Genomic DNA, 27,016 nt, shown 5'->3' with positions numbered 1-27,016 from the left:
AAAAAAAAAAGACATAGTGTCCAGTCCCATGGGACTCAGTTATTCGTGGGGGTGGAGGGAACAAAACCTGAAAAAGAATGGGTGAGAAAAAGGAGAGTGAGACCAAGCCAAAGAAATCTTGTCAAGGTCCAAATTTTATTGCGCTGGGACAGTTCTTTTAAAAGCGGTTTTCAAATGGGAGGGGGAAAGCAGAGGAGTAAAAGGCAAACAGTCATACAGGAAATAGGGTACATCTTTTATCTTTACGAGATAGTGCTCAGTAAATGCTATATCCTAACAGAGAGTCTTTCGTAACTGTCAAAATCGGTTCCTGATACAGATGGACAGATGTCAGCATACTTCCTGGGACACTTAACCAAAAGTGGTTTTTATTCCTTCTTAAAGCCCGGGGCTGGTTAATAGAACCGAGTGCCGTGAGTCACGTATTCAAGCCACATAAGGTATGAAGAATGCTGGCAGTCATTTTGTGTGTCTGTCCTCTGACAACATAGAGAGCAAAATGACATAACCCATTCTGGGGGTGTCATCTCTCTTCTATCCACGACAGTCTGAATGGTGGCTTTTTACCCACTCCCCAACTTCCTGCCTATCTCACCTGGAAAGGGAGACCTTCCCACATCTGGGAAGGATCTGTGGTGGGTAATTAGAGTGGTCTGGGGATGGGTGAGACAGATTCAGCAGAGAAACTGAGCAAGGAAGATGCAGCAGGAAAGAAGAGACACAGTTTGGGTGCAGAGAGGTTGGTTAAGACCATGTAAGAAATACGTACATGGTGTTTAGGGCCTTGTAATAAAACTTTATGTCTCCTGAAACTTCATCTGACTGCTGAGGGTCATTTCCTCACCATTACCCTAATACCTACAGACCCGCCAGGCCATGGGGGCTGCAGGCACAAAGCTGGGCCAAGAAGGGCCTCACCATCCATCCATGCACCAATAGGACTTTATAATTAATAATTAATACAACAATGGCTCACCCAAATGTGTCTGCTAGCCTCTCAACTTTCAAAACCTTAATAACAGGAGGATGTGTGGGTCTGTGCTCTCTCTTCCCCCCCCTCTCTCTCTACTCTCTCTCTCTCCGCTTCTGTCTTTTTTTAGGGGGGCACATTCAGGGGTTACTCTTGGCTATGTGCTCAGAAATTGCTCCTGGCTTAGGGGACCATATGAGATGCTAGGGGACATGGATCCGTCTATTTTGACTGTACAATAAACTTAATCATCTGTAGCTTTTTTGTTCTCGTTTGTTTTAGTTTGGGAGCCACACCCGGCAAAGAACAGGCAATGCACAACTGTGTCTGCATTCATAAATCACTCCTGGAGATGCTTTAGGACCATATGGGGTGCCAGGGATTGACTCGGGTTGGCTGCATGCAAGGCAATTGCCTTACCTGTTGTCCTATTGCTCCAATCTCACATCTGCATTTCACCTGCAAATCTCTTTTATAATTATCAAGAACATACAAGCTCAAGAATAAACATATTTCTGCACTAACACGAGCACCTGGGAGATGGCCAGCTTCTCACCCAGGAGAGAGATCTCCCCGTGCATTCCACACACCTTCATCTTTACTGTGGATTATTCCAGGCTAGGTCCTCCATGTTGTGCCTGAAAGCTGTGTAGGACTGATAGTCTGCTCTAAAAGCTACATAGTGCAGACCTTCTCTCTCACGGCTCCACACAGCCACCATCACAAACTGCACCAGAGTCCCACTATAACCATGGATTATTTCATTCCCTGGGACCCTGGCAACTTCTCATGAAGCACGGTGGAGCACTAATTGAAGTAAGGACCTGCTCCTTGCTGCAGGAAAAGGGAAAAATCAGTCCTGCCTCTGCAAAGCATTTCAAGGCAGGAGACATATGGTGAGGTCAGATTCTTTTATCTGAGCCAGACAAGGGCAGTTTCAAGCTCAAGAGAGAATATTGTAGAATTCTCCAGAGTAGGGATGCACCCCAAGCAAAGCTGCTGGTGACCCCCTCCCCCAGACAGGGGAAATGGGCAGAAATTAGACATCTCCAGGCAAGGCAGCTGTCTATCCTGGATTGGGGGGAATGTGCAGCTTTCCCACTGCCAAGTGAGTTTTTAATACCATTTCCTCCAAGTCTGTTGCTAGGATCCTTGTCACCAGGAGAGCTTGAGCTATGGATCGTCTCCTTTAATATTCTTCATGTTTTCTACCAGCCTCCCCTCACAGAGCCTCTTCTTTGCAGCCTTGCTCTGAGCCTGCCATCTCAAGGTTCTGCAGATGGGTTGTGCATTTTAAAGATTTGTCTGTTCCTGGGGCTGGTTTGGGCTCCAGACCCTGTTTGTCCCCCCCCCCACCCAGTCTCTGTCTCTCTCTCTCTCTCCTTCTCTCTCCCTGCAATATAGCCCTTCACATTTGTCTAGACACATATTAGACTGATGTCAGTAATACTAACTTCCCTCCTTTCAAAAACAACAAGAGCCTCTTCTTTAACAGACCCAAATAAGAGAAGAGCAAGTGGGTTCCTCAATGAGGACATCCCCAGATCACCCAGAGAACACCTTATCAGCACCTGCCTTGTCTGTTCTGCCTCACCTCTTTGCTAAAAAAAAAAGTTCAGGGGGGAAAGAAAGATAGTACAACAGGTAAGGCACTTGCCTTGCAAGAGGCCAACCTGGGTTGGATCTTTGAAATCCCATATAATCCCCTGAGACTCACTAGAAGTAATTTCTCAGTGCAGAGCCAGGAGTAAGCCCTGTGCAAATGCAGGTATGGTCCAAAAAAAAAAAAAAAGGAAGGGTTCAAAGAATACACAAGTGTGCTGGCTCAGACACTTATTAAGTACTGGTTTTCCCTATAATTGAACCCTCCAGTTCACTATGGAGCAGAGGTGGAGGACTCAACAGCTCCCCTGCCCATCCCACCCTCAAGGCCACCCAGACGTTAAGATTTCAGAGCCCTTTGCTAAGAAATCAATGCAGACGGGGTGAAGGGGGCCCAGAATCGCACTCCAATCCATCCCAGGTCGACTGCTTGCAAGGCAAACTTTGCCTTATCGCTGTGCTATCTCTTTGGCCCCTAGTTTGTGATTTTGGGGGGTCACATTTATCGGTGACTCAGTGTCTCAGTGGCTTTGCACTCAGGGTTCACTTCTGGTTCTATGTTCAGAGGTCACTTCTTGCGGGGCTCAGGGGACCATACAGGATTGGGGGGATGTTGAAACCTGATTGGCCGCATCAAAGGCAAGATCCCCACCCACTGTATTATCTCTCCAGGCCCAGGACTGGTCTCTGGCATTTTATTCTATGTGGCTCTCACTTCCACAGGTTCCTTCTAGGAAAATCAGAGATAGGGCGATGCAATGCAAGTCCTGTGTATGATGAGGGCACGTGCACTTGAGGTTTTGCCCCTAGGCACCACATGACCTGGAGCAAGCTGAGGCTGAGGTCCAAATGTGAAGACCCTGTGGCCCCCTCCCTTCTTCATCACCCTTCCAGTGTGACTCCCCCCTCAGGTCTCTCCACCACCAACCCCCTTCTGCAAGGCTGCAATGGCCCCGCCCCATTGTGACCCTGCCCATGGTGCATGGAGGAGGGCGCAGTCCTGACTCCCCCACTCCTCTCCCAGCATTCTCTTTCCAGAGCACTGAATCTTAAGTGCACTGGGAAGGGCCAGACGCCTATATCTGCAGATAACATGATCATGCACGTGGATACAAATTCTGGTGCCATAATCTATATTAGAACTTCCTGGGTGAGGGGAATCCTCCAGAATCTTAGTCTGTGGTTTTGGTCTGTACCTCACAGAAGCTTAGGAGAGGCTTAGCTTCAAGTCCAGCTGCCTGACAGCACAGAAAGGATCCCCATCCATGCAAGATCTCTCAGATCACTTCCTCCTACCCTCTGGAAAGCATCCCCTTTGGAATTGGGAAGGGAGCTGCCAATCAAATAGACTGGCCCAGATTGTTCCCATGACCCGGCTGGACTCACCAACAGCCTTCGGCAGTACTTTGTGGGTTGATTTGTTTTTAATCTGAACTTTACTGGGGATGCTATTTCTTCCCACTGGGTATGTATCTGAAAGTGTTAGACATCTCAAGCTATCTGGTCTAGGGGACATTCCCAGAAAGGAGGACCTGGAAGACCCATTTTAGGATGTTTTAATTCAGCAAATTTGCTACCAAGAATCCTGGAATTGCTTTGAGCTCATTTCTAAGATTTGACAACAGCATCTCAACCATCTTTTGCTCTGCCAGACAGACCTTCCAGAACATATTCCCATCCCCTAAGCCCCTGTTTTAGGTATATAGAGGTCTTTGTTATAGTTCTCTTTTGTCTAAATACGTACCAAAAAGAAATGAAGGCAAAGGGGCTGGAGGGATAGCACAACAGGTAGTTAATTTGCCTTGCATTAGGCTGACCCAGGGTTCCACCCCTGGCATCCCGTGTGGTCTCCTAAGCATTGTCAGGAATCACTCTTGAGCACAGAGCCAGGAGTACCCTGAGCTAAACCTAAGTAACCACTGGATGTGGCCAAAACAAAACAAAACAAAAGAAAAGATAAAGAAATAGGGACAGAGCCCAGAAGAGGAACGGGACTGCAGAGGGCTGTAGAGAGACTGGGAGGGTCTGCAGAAGCCAGAATGTGAGGAAGGTAAAGGTTCATGGAGCTCTTGTTGGATTGGGCCTGCCAGGGCCTGCAACCTTAGGGTTACTTATGGGAGGGGGCCACGGGGCTAGAAAGCGGGTGCTACTGTGAGCTAGGAGGGGTGGGGCCACAACAGGGCGCAGCCAAGCAGGAGCCCACTGCCCCAGGGCCTGCAGGGATGGGGCCGGCAGTATCCTTGCGGGCGTGGTCACACCGGTGGGCAGGACAAGGGGTAGAGTCCCGCCTGCGGGGTGGGGCCATGGTAGTGGGCGATGGCCTGGGGACCCCGAGCCGGCCGGCACGGGAGGGACCACTGCGAGGCCCAAATACCCGAAGAGAGCCTGGAGGGGCGGAGCACGCTGGGGCTGGGTCTTTGCAGCCCGGCGGTGCGGGGGCTGGGGGAGAGCAGGCCCGAGGGGCGGATCCCGCTGGAAGGGGGCCGGGAAGGGATGGGACCGCGGCCCCTCTCCGCACTCTGGCTGCACTCACATCCGCTCGTAGCGCGCTCCAGCAGCCCGTCCGCGCCCACGGCGGCGCCACGTGGCAGTGGGAAGGCCTGGAGCCGTCCTCTCCCACACCCACACCCAGCCCCGAGCAGCTCCTAAGGCGCCGGCCGTGTCCCTGGACCCAGAATGCAGCCTCAACCACAGAGCACAGGCCCCGCCCGACCCCGCTTCCCTGGGTGCCTAAAACCACAGCCCCTTCTTCCCCCACCCCTCCCTAGGCAGCCCAGGGCAGCCAGACAACCTCAGATCCGTTTCCCCCACCAAGATTTAAGTCTCTTCTTATCATCGCTCAGCCCCCGCGATTCCTGTTCTTCGTCCTTTCCCTCTGCCCTTTTCCCTCCCCAGAGCTCGCTCGGTTCCCCCGACTCCCTTCCTTCCTTCGCCCCCGCTTTGAAGAGGAGTTGGGGGCCTCATTGGATCTGGGAAGCAAAACTTAGGGGGGAAATCTCTGCAGAACAGTGAACTAACCCACTGTTTATTCCTTGTTCCTTTCTTGGTGGGATGAGGGGTGCCGGGATCAAACCCAGGCCTTAACCATGCAAGTGCCCAAGTATTGAATCCCCTGCCCAGCCCCCAATAATGAATTTGAAAAATATCACTCTGGGGGCCGGAGAGATAGCATGAAGGTAGTAGGGCTTTTGCCTTGCATGCAGAAGGATGGTGGTTCAAACCCTGGCATCCGATATGGTCCCCCGAGCCTTCCAGGAGAGATTTCTGAGCATAGAGCCAGGAGTAACCCCTAAGCGCTGCCGGGTGTGACCCCCCCAAAGAAGGAAGGAAGGAAGAAAGGAAGAAAGAAAGAAAGAAAGAAAGAAAGAAAGAAAGAAAGAAAGAAAGAAAGGAAGGAAGGAAGGAAGGAAGGAAGGAAGGAAGGAAGGAAGGAAGGAAAGAAAGAAAGAAAGAAAGAAAGAAAGAAAGAAAGAAAGAAGAAAGAAAGAAAGAAAGAAAGAAAGAAAGAAAGAAAGAAAGAAAGAAAGAAAGAAAGAAAGAAAGAAAGAAAGAAAGAAAGAAAGAAAGAAAGAAAGAAAGAAAGAAAAAGAAAAGAAAAGAAAAGAAAGAAATCAGTCTGGCCCCCATGTGCTTGACGGGCAGGCAGAACAAAAGTGAGAAATTCTCAGGGACAGGCACCAAGCCGGGCTAAGAGCAGGACAGCAGGGGAACTGAATTGGGGGCCAGAGGCCGCTCTCTGGCACGTGCTGCAGCATGTATGGATGTTCATTATAGATTGGCACCTCGGGGACAGAAGTGCTAAAGGAGCTACGGGGCCTCCGAGAGAAGGATTCTTCTGAGAACACTGAGTGCAAGCCCCTCCAGGCATTTCTAAGGTCAGCGGAGAGGGAGAGTCTGAGTAAGAATCTGGTTGAAGGGTAGGAGCCAGGCTAGGGCAGGACAGGAGAGGAGGAGCCAGGCGAGGGTTGGGTGTACAAGGGGTGGAGCTGGGCGTAGAGGAAGAGAAACCAGAAGAGGAATGAGGACTTGGAGGGAGTGCGGTCAAGCAAGTGGAAGGTCTGAAATGAGAGGAGCCTGCCGGAGGAGGACCTGGAGTGGAGGAGTCAGACTAGTGGATCGGGATCTGAAGGGAGAAGATCCCAGCTGGGAGACTGGAGAGTAACCTAGGTGGCTGGAGGGCTGCACCCTGGAAGGATCTGGAGATGGGAACCAAGTACTTCCACCCAAAGTTGTTGAGCGGAGTTTGTGTGTGTGTTTTTCTGTGTGCTGGGAACCCTCCTCCACATTCCAGATATGCCTACAAGGGTCTGGGTTGGATCCTGCTATGGGCCGCAGGCACATCCCCCACTCCAAACGCTGGCCAGATTGGGGATCAGGTTCCTTGGAAAGAGGTTTATGCCCATCAATCCAAGCCTGCACACACACACACACACACACACACACACACACACACACACACACAGAGACACACACACACACAGACACACACACACACACACACACACACACACACACACACACACACACACACACACGTTCCTCTCCAAAGACATTTCCTTTCCACCTGGGGTGAAAGGCAGATATATTAAGCTACTCAACAAAACTCTGACTTCATTTTTCCTAATGGCCGCATAGTAGTCTCTGTTATTTTATTTTATTGAATATGGCTGCATAGTATTCTATTGTATACTATAGGGGCTTGGGGGTTGTTTTTGTTTTGGGGACACACTCAGCAGTGCTCAGGTGTTACTCCTGGCTCTGAGTTTAGGAATCATTCCTGGTGGGATATGGGGGACCATAAGAATGTCAGGGAATTGAATCCAGGTCAGCTATGTGCAAGACAAATGCCCTACATACTGTACTGTCACTCCAGCCACACAATAGTTTCTTTATCCACTCATTTGCTCTCAAGAGCTTGGGTTGTTTCCAGATTCTGGCTATTGTGAATAATGTTGCAGTGAACATAGGAGTGCAGAAGCCTTTTCTGCAGTTTTTGTGTTTGTTTTGCTGGGTCAGATAGAAACTCAGTTTCTAGTCTGAATGAAATGGAGAGTATTATGCTGAATGAAACAAATAGAGGGAGACAGGGAGTTTCAGTAATATAGTGGTTCTAATGTTCGCCTCACAAGTCACACTCATGCAATATGAAACAACAACAATAACAACAACATGAGAATAATGCCCAAAGATACTATATATGAAGGTCAAGAGGACTGGTCCTGGTAAGAAGGAAGCTTGCCAGAATGAGGGTGGGGGACGGGGGACAGTAGAATAGAGAATGGACCACTATGACCATGATAGTCTGAAATGATCACTCTGGACAAAAACTGGGTGCTGAAAAGAGGGAAAGTGATATGCATGATACCCTTTCAGTAACAATATCGCAAACCACAGTGCCTAAAAGGGAGAAAGGGAAGAGGGAAGAAAAGTATCTGCCATAGAGGTAGGTTTTGGGGTAGGAGGGAAACTGGGGACATTGGTGGCAGAAATGCACTGGTGAAGGGATGGGTGTTGGACCGTTGTACGATTGAAACTCAACCATTAACAACTTTTAACTCTGTATCTCAAGATGATAGTATTAAAAAATAATTTGAACTGAGGCCAAAGCTATAACACAGCGATAAAGCATTTGCCTTGCATGCTTCTGACCCTGGACAGACCCAGGTTCAATCTCCAGCATCCCATATGGTTTCACGAGCCTGCAAAGAGCGATTTCTGAACACAGAGCCAGGAGTAACCCCTGAGCTCTGCCGGTGTGACCCAAATACCAAAAAAAATATTTTTAATTAGAATATCTTGATGGAATCAATGCCCCCCTCCCAACATCCACAGTCCAGTTAAATGATGTCATTTATATTTAGCTGAGGTCAGCTAGAAGTGGATCTACAACCTGGGAGGGAGGGATGGGGCTGGAGGACTCAGGTTGCTGCACTTATTTAAAGGTGTACCCCAAAAAAATTTTTGGGTATTTTTTGGGGTTTGTTGGGTTTTTTTTTGTTTGGTTTTTGGTTTTTGGCCACAACCAGTGACACTTAGGGGTTACTCCTGACTACGCATTCAGAAATTGTTCCTGGCTTGGAGGACCATATGGGATGCCAGGGGATCGAACCTAGGTCTGTTGTAGGCTAGCGCAGGCAAGGCAGATGCCTTACCACTTATGCCACTGCTCTGGTTCCCCAAATTTTGTTTTTTGAACCAAACTGTATTCTCTTCTGGAACCAGGAGAACATCTTGCCTCCCAGGCTACCCCTGACAGTCATTAAAAGAAAGCACACTTTGCCTGCTGCTACTTCCAGCAACCTGCAGCTCTAAAGCACAAATACTTGGTCTCTGCAGGGTCCCTCTCTGGTGGCTGAGCTGTGCCAAGGCAGGCAGGTGTCAAAGCATGTGACCTGGTAAGAGGTCAGGAAACTGCCAGGGCACAGGTGGCAGGTGTGTGTGTGTGTGTGTGTGTGTGTGTGTGTGTGTGTGTGTGTGTGTGTGTGTGTGTGAAGCCGAAGATGGTGAAGTGGGGAAGAAGGGAGTGGTAGGAAATTTGCCAATCCAATGGGATTTTTGGAAGTCACACTGAGAAGATGTTGCCAGGAATCTGCAAAGGGGTGGCATGTCCTAAAGTTCTGACCTCAATTCTCCTCCATTGTTCTAGGAAAAAGCATACTAGATGAAGCTTGGTGGTTGTTGGGAGGAGCTGAGGCAGGGATGGCAGCATAGAGCAGGAAGCAGAATATGAAACGGACAGGAAATGAATCTAGCTGATTAGTGTCAGACTCGGCTGATTCTTTTCAGGGCTGATCAGTTTCAGACATGTATAACATAGATTTTTATATAATTTATGTGTAGATATGTAGATACATTTCTACAGGGCACATCAGAGTCTATTTAAAGTACTTTTGTTTGTTGTCTTGTTTTGTTTTGGCAGTGCTCAGGGGACAATCCTGACTGCACTCAGAAATCACTCCTGGCTGTGCTCAGAGAACCATATGGGATGCCAGGGATTGAACCTAAATTGGCCACGTACAAGGCAAGCGCCTTACATGTACTATCTGTACTTATCTGTACTATCTTACCTGTACTATTGCTCTGGCCCGAAAGTACTTATATAGGAACCAGTGATATAGATCAGCAGGAGAAGTCTTAGGGCTGAGTCCCAGTGCCACAAGAAAAATAAATAGGGAGGCAGAGAGCTAGCACATTACATTCTACACTGTACATGTCCTAGGAAACCTACAGGGTCCCTTGAATCTCTCCAAGAATGAGCCTTGAGCAACACAAATGTGACCCCAGGGGGGAAAAAAAAAACTGGAGTCAGAGAGAAGAGGAGGGTAGACACTTGCCTTATCGCTAGTCAAACCCAGTTTAAATTCCTAGCACCACAGACCATCCCCAGAGATTGGCTGAGAGTTGCTTAGGAGCATAACCCCCGGAATAGCCCGTGAGCACTGTGAAATGTGGCCCTAACCTACTCTCCACAAAATTCAAACTGGGAACCCATTTGTTGAATGCTTTATTAATTTTCAGTCACAGAAATCAATTCTAAAACATGTACTTCTAGGAGACAGAGCGATAGTATAGCAGGAAAGGCAGACACCTTGCACGTGGTCAGCCCAGGTTTGATCCTAAGCACCTCATATGGTTCCCTGGGCACCACCAGGAGTGATTCCCGAGCCTAGAGCCAGAAAAATTGAGCAAAACCAAATGTGACCCAAAACAAAGAATGTACTTCTAATCATAGCTTCCTTAAAACCAATGTTTGACCATTGTTGTTTATTCTTTGTTTGGGGTGCTGAGACTGGACCACACCCATAACTACTCAGAGAGGCTTCTCCTGGCTTGCTCAGGAGCAAGCAATCTCTATTGGTGCTTGGAGTAAAATTTTTGTTATTAATATTTTGTGGTTTGGGATACACCCAGCAGTGTTCAAGGCTCATTCCAGGTTCTTTGCTCAAGGATCACTCCTTGCAGGGCTCAGAGGATCCTAAAAGGTACTAGATTGGTCACGTGCCAGACAAGCACCCTACCCTCAGTACTCTCTCTGGCCCCTTGGTAGTTATTTCTTGCTCTGTGCTCAGGAGCACCTCCTAGTATCGTTTGGGAGGCTATTCCTGTCTCTGGAACAAAGAGCCACCTCCAGTAGTGTTTAGGGGACCTTAATGGAAATAAATCTGGGTCAGCCATGCCATGTGCAAGGTAAGTGCCTTCCCCTCACTCACACTGGGTGGAGTCATTTTAAGTCTTGAGTCTTAGGTTTGGGTCAGAAAGCAAGGTAATTCTTTTCAGGTCATAGCTTGGTTTTAAGATTCCCTAAACTCCATTACCAAGACTTCCCCATCTGTTCCCAAATACATGTTTTATCGCGAGCTATTAATTTTTGTTTGTTTGCTTAATTGGGGCCATTTCCAGTGATGCTCAGGGGTTATTTCTGGCTCTACACGCAAGAATTATTTTTAGCAGTGCTCGGGGACTTAGGGCATCCATATGGGATGCCAGGGACCATACTGGGACTGGCTTGTGAAAGGCAAGTGCACTACCCGCTGTACTATTGCTCTGCCCCCAATGAGCCTTCTATTGCTCGAGATCTGATTGTTGCCTCTGAGCCATAGTCAGTCAGCACTGTCTTCTTTTGTCCTGGACCACATCAAACCCTTCTTGACCTCCTGTCCTTCTGCAGGGAGCCAAAGCCATGTACTTTCCACCTCAGCTTTGCAAGACAGCGACTTTTGCTCAGGAACTTTTGCTCTCCCAGCTCTAGGTCACAAAGATGCTTGTCCTGATTATTCTCTTGCCAGCTTCAAAGTGCCTCCTTCCATCTGCTGGGCCCTCATCCATCTCCAGGCCACCTGGAAACCAGGACGAGAAAGAGCCGCATTTGAAGGAGCTACTGGCCCCGCCTGATGCCCTGACCCATCTCTCTGGTCCCTGCTCTGAGCTGCTGCTCTGCTTGACCATTGGCAAGTTCCCCCAGTCAGAGCTTCATACATCCTTGACCCCTTTCTCTTTCTCCTGAAAATGCAGAAGGAGGGTCCAGAGTGATAGTACAGAGGGAAAGGCACTTGGATTGTGTACAGCCATCTGGGGTTAGATCCCCTGTTACCACCCGCGTAAGGAAGCATGCACCAGATGTGGCTTTTGCCTTCCTGGTGCAGTGCCTAATTTTCCTCACAAGAATTATCTACCAAGAGGCCCGTTCAGAGAAGTCAATCATTGACCCTTTGCGTGGATTATTAGCTATAATTCTGACACGGCTGTGACATTACATTTTCTCTTTATTTGAATTTTGTCTCTTTTGCCACTACAAAGATTCGGCCTTAGCTATCTTGCAGTCATTAAAGGAATTTCAGTACCAAAGCAAGCTGCTAGAAGTTCCCTGCTGGCTTAGCATATTTGCAACTTAAAGTCCAGCCAGCTCTCTTTCTGTCAGCCTTCTCACTTCTGAAGGCCAAGTCAAAACATAACATCTTCAAGACAATGGTCTTCTCTCCCTGCTTTTGAGCCTCAAAGCAGAATGATTTCTGTCTTGGAAACTCTTCCTGTCACTTTGAATACCTGCTTGCAAACAGGTTTGGACAGTGTAGAATTAGATTATTTCACCAGGTATAATTATTGTATCCCTTTCTTTAGTGTTATTCTCTTTCTATTACCAGATCATAGGAAGTGGGTTTTAGCCCCTAGCTAGAATACTATTTCCCTCAGGTTAAGAATATTTGTTATCAGGAGTAAACTAGTATTCCTGCTATCCCTTAATTTACATCAGTAATGACACCTAGGGCCAGGAACTTTTTTGATATGTAAGAATTCAGTCTTCCTTTTATCCTCTAACTCCAAACTGCAACCTATTCTATTCTAAAGTTACAAACCACCTAAAGTTATGTGTATTTGTTCTAACATCAAACAATGTACATTACATTTCTTTCATGTTATGACTGCCTCTTTGTTCCCTTTATATACTCCCTTTCCTGAAGATTAAATTTGTCGCACTCTTGCCAGAAAGGTGTTGACCCCACACATACTGCGTGTGGTATCATTATTTTATATTTCATATCCGCCCACAAAGGTTCTCGGACCCTACGAAGGTTTTCTTAGGGACGCAGCAACACGTCCGCAGCAATCCTCTGCATCCCACAGGGGTTTCCAAAGCCCCACCAGGAGTAATTCCTGAGTGCAGAGCCAGTAGTAATCACTGAGCATCTCTGTGATTGGCCCCAAAACCAACAGACCAAAAAAAAAAATCAAACAGACTTTTAGGGGGTGAGGTAAAACTTACACAAATTGTTGAAGCTAGAGTTAGGAGAAAGTCCCCCCTACGTCCGGGACAGACCAGACCAGTGCCATCTCCTGGTTCTGATTGGACCAAAGTCAAGCCTTAATCAAAGATTTACACTGATCAGTCCCCTCTGCCCCACAGTCCTGGAACATAGAGACTAAGATCCATGGAACCTTCTTAGCACACCATTTCCTTGTTCTTCATCCCTAGCCAAAACACACCCCAATGATGTCTCTCCCCTATTCTCTGATATGTGAAGTCTACTGTTCCTCCAGGTGTCTGCTCCCCATTCTCCCTAGTGCATATGCAAGAATTTCCTAGAAAATAACTAGAATGTGTACAACTGTGACATCACCCCACCCCTGCTGGGTCTCAAACAAGGATTCCCCCAATACATACATGTATCCCTCTCTACGAAGCTGTTGTCTCCAGCCTGGGCTGGGGCCATCACTCCCTGCTGAACTAGTTTCAGTGCCAAGAAAAAGCTTCCCATGCTAGCAGAGAAGGCGCTTGCCTTGCACACAAATGACCCATGTTTGAGCCTCAACATCCCATATGGTCCCCCAAGCACCACCAGGAATAACTGCTGAGCACAGTCACCCCATCATACTCAGAAAACATCACTGGGAGCAATTGTGAGTAAGCCTCCAACATCACCATGTATGGTCCAAAAGCAGCAGTGAAATAATAAGTTTGAGGTGCCTGAACACTGTTGATGTGGGATAAAAGATCTGGGTGCTTTGGACCCAGGACAGTTTGAAAAGAGCAATGTGCCCCCTTCCATCTCCATCATTTCTCAGCTGTCTGTGGTTTTCACCCAAGGAAACCTTATCGGATTTATTTTTGGAGGCATTAGAACCATGATATCTTCAGAGTTCTGGAACCAGGCCAACTGTTGGGGGTGTTATGAGATCCTTTGGTGGCTTTGGTGCTTTTTCTTTTTCTTTTGGGTCACACCCAACAGCGCTCAGGGGTTACTCCTGGCTCTATGCTCAGAAGTCGCTCCTGGCAGGCTCGGGGGACCATATGGGATGTTGGGATCCGAACCACCATCCTCTGTGTCTAAGGCAAATGTCTTACCGCTGTGCTATCTCTCCGGCCCCTGGTGCTTTTCTTTTATCTTTTTTTCCTCCACATTCAGTGGTATTGAGGTATGACTTCTAGCTCTCTGCTCAGGACTGACTCCTGGTTATGTGCTCAGGGTTGACTCTTGGTTCTGTACTTGGGGATTACTCCTGGAAGGGAATCAGACTTGAGTCCACTGGGAAAGCATATATCCTGCTTTCCTCCTTTAAACACCCTCTCAGGAGAGGGCCAGAGAGATAGCACAGTGGGTAGATCATTTGCCTTGCACATGGCTGACCCAGGTTCAATCCCCAGCATCCCCCAAGCCTGCCAGGAGTGGTTTTGCCCACAGAGTCAGGAGTAACCACTGAGTGCTGCCAGGTGTAGCCCAAAAACAAACAATATAAAAAATAAAAAAAAATTTTTTTAAAAAAAAGGAAAAAAGAGAAAGGTCTCAGGAAGCTTTTCTTTCGATTCCTTTGCCAGCTTCTTTGAAAATGGCTCTCGACACCCTTATGTGTGATGGGAGAATCACAACATCCAACAGCTGTGAGTGTGAGTTTCACAAAGAAGAGGGGAGAGACTCTTTTCCATTCTTAGAAGCCCTGGAGTGTATTGGCCCAAAGCCAAAACCCTAAGGTACATGTATGAGGGTCCCTCTGATACTGGGGGACAGGGTCCCTCAGAGGGGCTTGTGCCTGATTACTACTAAGAGGTACTTCCACCTTGAACTTTGTTATTTACTGCCCAGTAGTTGAAGCACCTGTGAGTGACCCTTTGGACCCCCTTGAACCTCTCCTAGTGCACCTAACCTCATTCTCTCTCTCCCTCTCTCTCCCCCATTTCTTCCCCTCCCTCTCCCCCTCTACTCCCCTTCCCCCTGGCCCTACTGGAGTCAACCCTGAGCTGCCTGGTGTGGGCCCAAAACAAAACTACACAAAACTCAACAAAAGGTCAATGGCTGGAAGGGCACTGCTGTCCCCTAGCGGTGGGGTACGATAAGCCCGTCCCGACATCTAGATGGTGACCCGGGTTTGCGGGGTGGGGGTTGGGGGGTGCGCCCCTGCGACTGAGCATAGCCTTAGAACCCGATCCTCCTGCCACTGTAGTTGCCACTGTGTCTGCCCTGGGTCCTGCCTCGGTCCGGGCCAACAAGGAAGGTGAGCTGCAACCAACCCCGCAGGGGAAGCTTGAGAGGCAGGGGCAGAGCTGCCAGACGCACCAAGTCTGCTGGGTCAGCACCGCACACGGAACCGCCCAGACCGTGAAAAAGAGCTGCTGTATCCGTGTCATTTCACTCTATGCCACTGCATTTCACTTCAATTTACTTTATTCTTGTTTTGGTTTTGGGGTCACACTCCCGGAGGTACTCATGCATTCATTACTCTTGGCTCTGCACTCAGGAATCACTCCTGGAGGTGCTGGGGGACTTTATGGGATGCCAAGGACCAAACCTAGGTCAGCCATTTACAAGCTAACCTACCCACTGTGCTATCACTCAAGCTCCACTTTATATTTATTTAAAATCATTATATTTTACTTTATTTTATTTTAATTTTTCTAATTTTCTGTATTTTGTTTTGGGGCCACACCTTGCGGCATTACTGGGTTACTCCTGGGTCTGTGTTCAGAAATTACTCCTGGCAGGCTCGGGGGACTTATGGGATGCTGGGAATGGAACCCAGGTTGGCATCGTGGAAGGCAAAGGCCCTATCCCACCACCCCACCTCGTGTTATTGCTCTGGCTCCAATTTTACCTTTCTTTCTTTCTTTTCTTTCTTTCTTTCTTTCTTTCTTTCTTTCTTTCTTTCTTTCTTTCTTTCTTTCTTTCTTTCTTTCTTTCTTTCTTTCTTTCTTCTTTCTTTCTTTTTTGTTTTTGGGGTCACACCCAACTGCCTTCAGGGGTTACTCCTGGCTCTGTGCTCAGAAATTGCTCGTGGGGCCTGAAGAGATAGCATAGCAGCGTTTGCCTTGCAAGCAGCCAACACAGGACCCAAGGTGGTTGGTTCGCATCCTGGCGTCCCATATGGTCCCCCGTGCCTGCCAGGAGTTATTTCTGAGCAGATAGCCAGGAGTAACCCTTGAGCAACGCCAGGTGTGGCCCAAAAGCCAAAAAAAAAAAAAAAAAAAAAAGGCAAGAAAAAAAAAAGAAAGAAAGAAAAAAAGGAAAAAGGAAAAAGAAATTGCTCGTGGCAGCCTCGGGGGACCATATGGGATGCCAGGAATCTAACCGGGGTCCCCAGGTTGACAGCATGCAAGGCAAGTGGTCTGCCACTGTGCTATAACTCCCCCCCCATTTTTTTTTTTTTTTTGGTTATTGGTTTTTGGGTCACACCCGGCAGCGCTCAGGGGTTACTTCTGGCTCTTTGCTCAAAAATAATTTCTGGCAGACTCAGGGGACCATATGGGATGCCAGGGTTCAAATCACAGTCCACCCTGGATCAGCTGCATCCAAGGTAAATGCCCTACCGCTGTGCTATCTCGCTCGCCCTAGACCCAACTTTTTCGTTTGGTTTTGGTTTTGGTTTTTGGGTCATACGTGGCAGTGCTCAGGGGTTCCTCCTGGCTCTATGCTCAGAAATTGCTCCTGGCAGGCTGGGGGACCACATGGGATGCTGGGATTCGAACCACCATCCTTCTTCATGCAAGGCAAATGCCTTACCTCCATGCTATCTCTCTGGCCCCATAGACCCAATTTTTTTTTTTTTTTGGTTTTTGGTTTTTGGGCCACACCTGGCATTGCTCAGGGGTTACTCCTGGCTGTCTGCTCAGAAATAGCTCCTGGCAGGTACAGGGGACCTGTATATGGGACACCGGGATTCGAACCAACTACCTTTGGTCCTGGATCGGCTGCTTGCAAGGCAAACGCTGCTGTGCTATCTCTCCAGGCCCCCAGACCCAACTTTTTAACATTTTCTTTTACTTATTTTATATCCTCCATTTTATTTTACTTTTTTTTTATTTTATTGGACTTAATTTTTTAAAATTTATTTGGTGTTTAGGTAACACCCATGATTGTTCAGGGCTTTTTCCTGATTCTGTGCTTAGCGATTACTCTGATCACCCCTGGCATGGCTCAGTAAAGAGCCAGATTTTGCTTCAGAACTCTACCAACACTGCCTTTACAAATAAATAAATAAATAAATAAATAAATAAATAAATAAATAAGTGACATTGGCCAAACATCCTGGTATTCTTCCACCTGGACACCCTCTGTGACTACAGCAGCTGACCCCAGGGGCAGACTGGACTCCTGGCAGCCCAGGCCCCACCTGGCTGCAGGAAGACTTCACCAACCTGGTCTTTCCTGTCACCTTTCTCTCCCCAATCAGGACAATGGCATTACGTGTCCCCAAGAGGCCATTGAATTTCTGTTGTACATTGACTTTTCTTGGTTTCTTTTTGTGTGTGTGAGCTACACCCAATGGTGCTCAAGGGATATTCCTGGCTCTGTGTGAAGGGATCATACCTGGCAGAACTTAGGGACCGTATGGGATGCCGGGGATAGAACCCTGGTTGGCCAGGTGCAAGGTAAAAGTCCTAACCACTGTCTTATTAGACTGAGGGATGGGGAAATCACCAGAGGGGAACTCAGAGAAGCAGAGGTCGAACTGGCATATGCTCCAGTCCTTTGAGTCTGGTCTAAAACCCCAAATGGAACCATTAGACAAGGCCTGCAGCAGAAGTGCATATCCTGTCATTAGCCATGAGCTGTGCTCTCAGAAACCAGGCCCTAGGAGCTCAGGGCAGACCATGGGGACCTGATATTCCTCCACGTGCCCTCTAACACATTTCCTCTCCCCTTTTCCCGCCCCTTAAGCCCACCCCAAAACACTTGATCTCCCTAATGAGCCCTAGTGGACTTGGGGGTTCTGTGTGGAAAATGAGCATTAAAGGTGGGCCCCCACTTTTAGGAATACCAAGGGCAGTTGAGAGAAGGGATCACCCTAGGGGAGAGGGACAGGATGTGACCCGTCTCGGGACCCCTGCAGCAACACGCTACGCCCCGTTCTAGCCATGCCCAGTCTCTGCCCCGCCTTGCCCCCATCCTCGTCACGCCCGGTATCGGCTACGCCCCCCTTCCAGATCCGCGCAGGCGCTGCTGAGCGTCTTTTGAGCCACCTCCCCCGGGACGGATGTGGAGTGGAGGGTTGGGTTGGGGGAGAGGGTCCCTGGAACTTCTGTTCTCCTCTTATCCAGGGGACTGGGAGCCCAGAAATCCGACCCCTTGAGGTCCCTTGCAATCTCCTGTAAACCCAGCTGCTTTTTCTCCTGCCTCAGATCTCCTGTTATCCAACAAATCTGGAATCCCTGCTTATTCAACCCTCCAACCCCAGGGTAGGGCTCCTGATTTGGGGGTTGGCCTGTCACAGAGCAAAGACAGACTGATCCCCCGCCACTTTGGAAGTTCTAGATGTTCGCACCCTTTGCACTGGGCAGAGAGGATAAAGGGATTTATTTTCCCCCTCCATCTGTGCTTCCAAAGTGCTCCCTGGCCTCAATTGTCCTGGGTTTGGGAACCCTGTTGGATGGCGTGGTTCCTGAATCATTGTTTGTTTATTTGTGTGTTTTGTTGTTGTTTATACTAGGACTTCTTTCTCCAACTCTGCCCGATGCATCAAATCTCCACACGTTGCTTCTGAGGCTCAGGCCAGGAAAAGAAACTCTGCTGGTTGCAGTATTTGCTAGAGCAGCTGAGCCCAAGAAGCTGGCGGGCAGCTCTTACATAAAGTCGCATCAGGGAGCAAGGAGCCATTCAAATGTCTTCATTAGCGTCTGTCTGCAAGAGCCCAGACTTTCCCTGTCTCGTTCCCCCACTACCTCCAGGGACCTGACTTAGGCCAAACCAGGTCCTCCAAATTCCAGATTCAAAGGCACCAACTTTGGGTGACAAGAAAGATTATGGATTCCCACCCCCATCCCGACTTCTCTACTCTCTTTCTCCTTAGAAGACATGGCCCTGGGCCCGGAGAGATAGCACAGCGGCGTTTGCCTTGCAAGCAGCCGATACAGGACCAAAGGTGGTTGGTTCGAATCCCGGTGTCCCATATGGTCCCCCGTGCCTGCCAGGAGCTATTTCTGAGCAGACAGCCAGGAGTAACCCCTGAGCAACGCTGGTGTGGCCCAAAAACTAAAAAAAAAAAAAAAAAAAAAAAAAAAAAAAAAGACATGGCCCTTTCAGTACTAATAACGGATCATCTGAGACTTACCTTGAATATTCTAGAATGTTCTAGAAACATGCAGCCTAGGCTGGCTTGACTCTTAGGGCATCTGAATTGACTCTGAAGAAGGATCTTCCTGACCCCCATTTCTTCTGGGTTCCCTTCCAGGAGTGTGCTTGGAAACTGTTAGGATATGGACTTTAATGAGCCAGATTTGATTGTTGGTGTTTTGGGGCCACACCTGGCAATACACAGGGTTACTCCTGGCTCTGCATTCATTACTCTAATGATGCAATTTTTTTTTTTTTTTTTGGTTTTTGGGCCACACCTGGCGGTGCTCAGGGGTTACTCCTGGCTGTCTGCTCAGAAATAACTCCTGGTAGGCACGGGGGACCATATGGGACACCGGGATTCGAACCAACCACCTTTGGTCCTGGATCGGCTGCTTGCAAGGCAAACGCTGCTGTGCTATCTCTCTGGGCCCTAATGATGCAATTTTAAAATTGTGTTTAGAGCCCTAATCCAGCTCATTTGGATGAGAGGACCAAAGCTAGACTGAGCTGATGGACCTTTATCCCCCAAAAGAACTCCAATGTGGAGCCGGAGAGATAGCATGCAGGTAAGGCGTTTGCTTTGCATACAGGTTAGTGGTTCAAATCCCGGCATCCCATATGATCCCCCGAGCCTGCCAGGAATGATTTCTGAGCGTAGAGCCAGGAGTAACCCCTGAGCGCTGCTAGGTGTAACCCAAAACAAACAAACAAACACACACACACACACACACACAAAAAGCCCAATGTGTGGAGGGTACAGAAGGTAAGAAATCTGATTCTCAAGTGTCTGCCTTCCTTGGGACATCCCTTCTACCTCCAGCATCTGCCTGTGCTAATCTGCAAGACCAAAACATGTTCCTTCACCTCAAGACAACACTGATTCCATGTGAGGCACCTTCCCTGCCCCCGAAGAACACTCCACCCACTTCTTTTCAGGAAATGACATTCATGTAGAGTGGAGGTGACTGTGCCAGGAAGATGCTCCAAGGATTGGAGGTCATGTCTTGCACAGGAAATGTCCCAGGCTTGGGCCTGGATAAAGCTGGTGTGTGTGGTCCTGAGTGAACTTTGTGCTTTGTGATACTTCGTGATACTTAGGGGTTATTGCTGGTTCTGTGTTCAGGAGTGACTCCTGGTGGTATTCAGAGGCTGTTCCTGGCTGTTATACTCAAGAGTACCCCCTGGTGGGGCCAGCTGGTAGGGAAATTGCCTTGTATGCGGCTGCCCTGGGTTCCATCTCTGATATTCCATATGGTCCTCCGAACGTGTCAGGAGTAATTTCTGAGCACAGATCAGGGAGTAGCCCCTGAGCACCACCAGGTAAGTCCCAAAAACAAAGAAACAAAACTCTTGGTGTTTCTCAGGAGAGGCTCCTGGTTCTGAGGGCTGTTCCTGCCTCTGCTCAGGAAGACCCACTGGTGATGCTTGAGGGCTACTTACTTTGTGCTCAGGCGCATCCCTGGTGAGACTCTGGGGCTCTGCTTAGCTCTGTGCTCAGAACCCTACTGCAGGACAAGCTGAAGCTGAGACCAAGGCTGCTTCCTCCAGGAAGTCCCCTGGATGGTGTCTCCCATCTGTATTATGCCAGACCGTTTCACCCTAGAAGGATTAGGCCACTCCATTTGCCTTCTGTTCTCTTCTGCCTGGTGACTTACAAGCAAGGCCTCATCAGTCTTCACCCTTGCTCCTGGCTGATAGCCTATGGCCAGATCTAACCCAAAAGGCACAAAACGAAGTTCTCGCATCTCATCTGACCTCTACCCCTTCTCAGAGTCATCCTCTTGACCCCTCTTCTGGGCTTGTGAAAGCAAGAACCTAACAGCCTGCAAAGAGGGGCAGATTTCAGGGCTCAGAAAGATTCCTGCCTAACATATGAAAGACTATGAGTTTGATCCTCAGAATCTCCTGAGTGTCTCTTCAAGCACTGTGGTGGTGTTTTCTTTCTTCTTTCTTTCTTTTTCTTTCTTTCTTTCTTTCTTTCTTTCTTTCTTTCTTTCTTTCTTTCTTTCTTTCTTTCTTTCTTTCTTTCTTTCTTTCTTTCTTTCTTTCTTTCCTTCTTTCTCTCTTTTTCTTTCTCTTTCTTTCTCTCTTTCTTTCTTTCTTTCTTTCTTTCTTTCTTTCTTTCTTTCTTCCTTTCTTCCTTCCTTCCTTCCTTCCTTCCTTTCTTCCTTCTTTTTTTGGTCTTTTAGTGCCAGAAATGAACCAAATTGGGGGCAACCTGTGAGTCTTGGGTGTCATTGAACTAGTAGAAGAAAGCTTTGGGGAGGGCCCAGTCAGAGGCTCTAGTTTAGGAATATTAATCCTTTTAATAACCTGAAACCCAGTTTCTCCCACCACATACCCTGGAGCAGGCATGGGGGGGACCTTCTAGCACAGAGCAGAAAGGGCCAAATGCACCCCCAACCTGAGATCCTGCCCCCCACATGCAAATGCCTCCATAAATACAGTTAAAATGTTTCCACTGCACCCCATTTAGGGATCCAGATTTTCCCATCCAGGCCCTCTAATTCTGCCTACTTCTGTTCTATACGTGTTCTATTAGGGTGGAGGGATTTGACCTGACCTCCCAAATCTTTAGTTCTCTTGAGCTGGTGTCCTGGGGCATCTCTGGCCCCCACTCCTCATATAAGGTAGTGAAGCATCCTTTAAAAATAGGCTGGAAAGAGCAGGGAAATGGTGAGCAGGAAAAAAGGGAAAAGGAAATAAGCTGCATGTCTAAACACACACTTTGGTGCTCAGTTTAAGGTCAGACTCCCTCACCCCAATTCTATCTGCTGAGGCAGGAGCTAATTAAACCTGCTCTTCCGGAGCTGTTTACCCACCTCCAGACGCCAGATGAAGCTAGAAATGGTATTTCTGAGTGCTAAGCCAGTTTCTGGAAAGGGTGGAAGACACTTAGGAAGGGACACATATATAACCAAATTGCATAAATTAAACAGAGAAATCAGCAAAGACGGAGGGGAGGAGGAAAGGGAAACAGGGAGAGGGACAGTCAGTGTGAGCCAGCAGCTTGGATGGAGTCTCATGTGAGAGCTAAGGAGAGAGTTCCCCAAACTGCCCCACCACTGCCTTATGGAAACGCAAGCTTGGAAGGCACTTTTGCCTAAGCCAGCAAGTCCCTTCTCCACTCTGTTTTACTCCTCAGTCAGTTATGTCCTTGAACCAGGTCCAGCCCTGGCCAGAGAAGTTACAGAGGGAGTGAGAGAGACAACGGTTCAAGCCACCCATAACTTTTGGGGGTCTTTCAAGGTTATGACAGAGTGCAGCAGATACCTAGCTCAGACCCAAAGCCCTGAATTTGATCCCAGGATTTCCCACATGTGCCAGGCTTAATTGGATGCTATTTTTCCAGTACTAAAGGATTCCCAGCATTCTAACAATGCAACAGGAAGAGCCAGCTCATTATTCTGTAGCAAAGTATTTATCTTCCAAGTAAAGACTTGCACACAACCAACCAGGGTCTGATCCCCTATAAAATAAAAATAAAAATCCACTAGTTGCTAAGTCAGTTCCAGGCACCATGTTTCTAACCCCTTGGGCAGACGGATCTGATAAAGCAGGGTAGCGGCAGAGAAATAATACACCAAACAGGGTCAGATTTCTCGGATTCACCCTGCTTTTACTTCAATGGCCTCTCTCTGCCATGTGCTCTCTGAAACCACACACACCAAAGCCAGGACTGCTCTTCAGAAAGAACCACATCCACCAGGGTAGGGGAAGGTCCTGTAATTCAGGTGGGCTTTTACACACCCAAAGAAGAGAAATTTAGGGGGAAAGGAAGCTGAGGGAACACCTTTGTTTAGGCTTTTACCCAGATTCACTTTACAATCCCCTGCATCCTACGTGGTTACCCAAGCATCACCAGGAGAGATCCTGAGTGCAGAGCCAGGAGTAATCTCTGAGCATCACCAGATACAAAACAAGTAGACAAGCTGCTTTCAGCTTATTTACATGAAGATAAGAGGATGGATGAAGCAGCCTGGTGGATAGCAGAGTGGGGAGGGTGCTTGCCTTGCACACAGCCAACCCAGGTTAGATCCCAGCATCTCCTATACACCCCCTGAGCACCAACAGGAGTGACTTCTGAGTGCAGAGCCAGGATTAACCCCTGAGCACCACCAAGTGTGTCATAAAAACAAAACAAAACAAAAGCTTCAGCTCTTCTTGTGGTGCAGTCTTGTTTGATAGCCACTAGAGCTACAAGCAGTGATTTGTGTGTATGTGTGTGTGTTTGTGTGTGTGTGTGTGTGTGTGTGTGTGTGTGAGAGAGAGAGAGAGAGAGAGAGAGAGAGAGAGAGAGATGCATGTGGCATCAAGGATAAAACTTGGGCCCCATATACATAAGATATATGCACTGGACCCCTGAGTGTCTCCCCTAAAGCCTCTCTGGCAGGGTCTCCCTCCCCACTGCCTCATTATTTAACAGCAAAGGAGTCAGAGAGATGGAACAGTGGGAAAAGCACCGGTCTTGCATGTGGCTGACCCAAATTTTATCCCCTTCATTATCTAGGGTTCCCTAAGCCCTGCCAGGAGGGCAGAAGTCAGCCCTGAACACTGTTAGAGGTTAGCCTTAGGCAAGAACCAGGAGTCAGTCTGGAGAACAGATCAGGTGTCAGCCTTGAATACCACCAAGGTTATTCTCCCAAAATACAAAATAAACAGAAAAAAGAAAAAGGAGAGAAAAAAAATGCATCCCTAGAGATAAATAAGGGGATTGGAGGAAGCCGAGTGATAAGGGTCTTAAGAATCATCCTATTTAGGGTCTGGAGTGATAACAGTGGTAGAGAGTTTGCCTTGCAAACTGCTGACCTGGGACGGACCCGTGTTCGACCCCTGATATCCCACATGGTCACCTATGCTGCCAGGAGTGATATCTGAGCCAGAGCCAAGAGTGACCCCTGAGCACTACTTAATGTGGCCAAAAACAAAACAATAGAAAAAAACCCATCCTATCTGGATGTCATCATGCTGGAATGACAATAATCCAGGACTCTGAACACTTGCTTTTCCCTCATCTGTAGGCAAGATGGAAAAGGAAGTCCCCATCAAGGGCTGGAGACCCCCCCCCACAGCCCCAAGAGCCAGGTGTCATGAAAGAGTCACATTTCTCTGAAGAAACTGCAGCTCCACAAAGCAGAGGTGAATTATCATCAGAAGCTCCTGCAAGAAGCCAGCACCTCCTTAGGGAAGGGGTGCCTGGATCCCCTTCTGCAGCATACTGTGTGGGGGGCATGAATGCTGAGGAACCCTCTGGGTGGCAGCCCAAAGATGAGGGTTCCCTTGCAGAGGTGACCTTGCCAGCTGCCCTGGAGATTACAAATTCCTTTTGCTCCTGCTGCAAACATGATCTATTTCTTCCCAGGACCTCTGGGGACCAATGGCACAGCACATGCATTATGGAAGCAGTGACTCCAGTGCGTTTGCTTCTTCTCGAGCTGGCCTGTTGCCTGCCTCCCAACCTTCCAACACAACCTTCTCTTGGAGCTGTAGGGCCCTGGCAGTGCTGTGGCAGTATCCCACGCCTCTCAGTTTCCTCCACTGGTCTGCTCTCTGCCACTTTATTTCTTGGGTGATGTGGGAGGGTCCAGAGATTGAACCCAAGGCTCTTGCATGCCAAATTAGTTCATTGTTGGATCTTCACTTCCATTTTGCTTGGCTTGGGGTGGGTTTTGGGGTGACACTTGGCAGTGCTCCAGGCTAAGGGATCACTCCTGGTGGGGCATGGCATGGCCAGGGATCAAACCAGGGTAGACCACATACCAAACAAATGCTTTCCACCCTCTACCCCATCTGCAATCTCAGACCTCTGAGTACGCATTGTTTAGTGGAAGCAAGAAAATGTTGCTTCTCCTCTGTTCTCCATCCTGTTTGCTGGACCACCTTCAACTTACTCTCCCAGACCTCAGTTATTCACTGACCTCTTACTATGATCTGTCTATCCCAGAGTAACCCTCCGCATACCAGTTTAGTCCTGGGGCTCAACAGAATCTTCCCCAGAGCATGCCACACTGACCCAGGGAGGTAGGATAAGTGAGATGAGGGCTGGTGCACTAAAAGAATAAACTGAGATCCAGCCATCAGCTCTCTGATTTTCACTGAACCACAATGGGAAGACTGGACTGGTAGCCATGGAGTTACATTCTTCAATCATTTCTGGAAAGGACCCAAAGCCACAGTATAGCAACAAATGTGTTAGTCTTGCACATGGCCAACCTGGGTTTGATCCCTGGTATCCCATATGGTCACCTGAGCACCACCAGGAGTGATTCCTGATTGTACAACCATGAGTAACCCCTGAGCACTTCTGAGTGTGGGTCCAAAACAAACAAGCAAACAAATCTCCAGAAGTGATCTTTGAGCCACACCTAACAAGCCACACCACTCCTGTCCCTGCACTCAGGAATCACTCAGAGAATCATAAGGGATACTGGGGATCGAACCAATGATGGCAATATGTGAATCGAGTGCCTATCTGCTGTACAATCTCTCTGGCCTCCACTGGAGTTTTCTGTGGTGGGTATTTTAGGTTCTCTCATGAGGTCCTTAAAGGATGGTCCTGGGGGGACCCAGTGTCCCATATGCACAGTGGGCACTTCACCCAATTTCTACAAAATCCAGTGGACAGTTGATGAAAGAAGAGAAGATGAGGCTGGGTAGGGAAGGACCATGCAGGAAGAGGAGGAGGCAGAGATGGAAGGAGAAACAGGACAGTGGGGAAGGCACTTGCCCTAAATGCATTTAACCCAGGTTCAATTCCAGCACTTATAGGGTTCCTGAATCACCAACAGGAAATGCTTCTGAGCACAGATCTGGAATGGCCTGTGAGCATCATGAGGTGTGGTCCCAAATCAAGCAAGTAAACGATAAAGGTCTATGTTGGGGGCCAGAGAGATAGTACAGCAAGTAGTGCATCTGCTTTGCAAGAAGTCAATCTGGGTTCAATCCCTACACCCAGATAGTCCCCTAAGCCCTGCCAGGAGCAGTTTCTGAGGACAGATTGGAAGTAATTCCTGAGAACTTTTGAGTGTAACCCTCTAAAAACATCTATCCTGAGAGCTGGTGTGTGGCTTAGGAGTCAAAGCATGTTCTTAATGCATGAGAGGCCCTAGTTTGATTCCCAGCTCTGTCTATATTCCTTGAGTCCTACTAGGAAAGATCCTCGAGCACAGAGATAGAAGTCAGCCCTGAGTACAATGAGTGTAGCCCCCAAACCAAAATAAAAGGGAATAAAAGCCTTAACAGGTATTTCTCCCATGAACCTATCAGAGTCTCTCACTACTCAGGGGTCCTTGGATACCCATGAAAACAGGTCCTTCATTCTGTGATACATATGGTGGTGCCAGTGAGAAGGAAGAGTAGGGCAGGGGTACAGGGACCACATTAAGCCCCTTTGATTTGCACTCTGCTCTTTTTTTTTTTTTTTTTTTTTTTTTTGGTTTTTGGGCCACACCCAGCTGTGCTCAGGGGTTACTCCTGGCTGTCTGCTCAGAAATAGCTCCTGGCAGGCACGGGGGACCATACGGGACACCGGGATTCAAACCAACCACCTTAGGTCCTGGATCGGCTGCTTGCAAGGCAAACACCGCTGTGCTATCTCTCCGGGCCCCACTCTGCTCTATTTTGAGAACCTGGGTGTTTAGGGATGTGGGGGGACTTTGGGGCCACACCTAGAGGTGTTCAGGGCTTACTCCTAGCTCTGCACTCAAGAATTACTCCTGGTAGGGTTTGGAAGACCATATGAGATTCCAGAACGTGGGCTAGCCACGTTCAAGGCAAATACCCTATCGCTGTTTGACAACCTTTTGATCTAGTCCCCCCTTCCCAATCACATAAACACCTTCCCTTTCTCCAGGACCCTTCCATGAAGTATAACCCTCTGATTCTGCTTGGAGATGACTCCTGG

At 48.3% G+C, this 27,016-nt stretch overlaps 1 protein-coding gene across 1 annotated transcript in view; it reads right to left on the bottom strand.

Moving 5' to 3' along the window:
- ADAMTS2 (ADAM metallopeptidase with thrombospondin type 1 motif 2) overlaps positions 1-27,016 on the bottom strand; it is a 175,635-nt gene that overhangs the window by 134,712 nt on the left and 13,907 nt on the right. Inside the window, exons 4-6 of the mRNA XM_049778439.1 lie at positions 5,106-5,237; positions 4,831-5,011; positions 1,795-1,804 (exon numbers count right to left, since the gene is read on the bottom strand). Coding sequence (XP_049634396.1) covers positions 1,795-1,804; positions 4,831-5,011; positions 5,106-5,237 — 323 coding nt within the window. The remainder of the gene's footprint in view (positions 1-1,794; positions 1,805-4,830; positions 5,012-5,105; positions 5,238-27,016) is intronic.

The sequence above is a fragment of the Suncus etruscus genome, chromosome 8, assembly GCF_024139225.1.
Source record: "Suncus etruscus isolate mSunEtr1 chromosome 8, mSunEtr1.pri.cur, whole genome shotgun sequence".
NCBI lineage: Eukaryota > Metazoa > Chordata > Mammalia > Eulipotyphla > Soricidae > Suncus > Suncus etruscus.
Note: the sequence above shows the minus strand (reverse complement) of the source record. Positions and strands in the feature narration are given on the sequence as shown.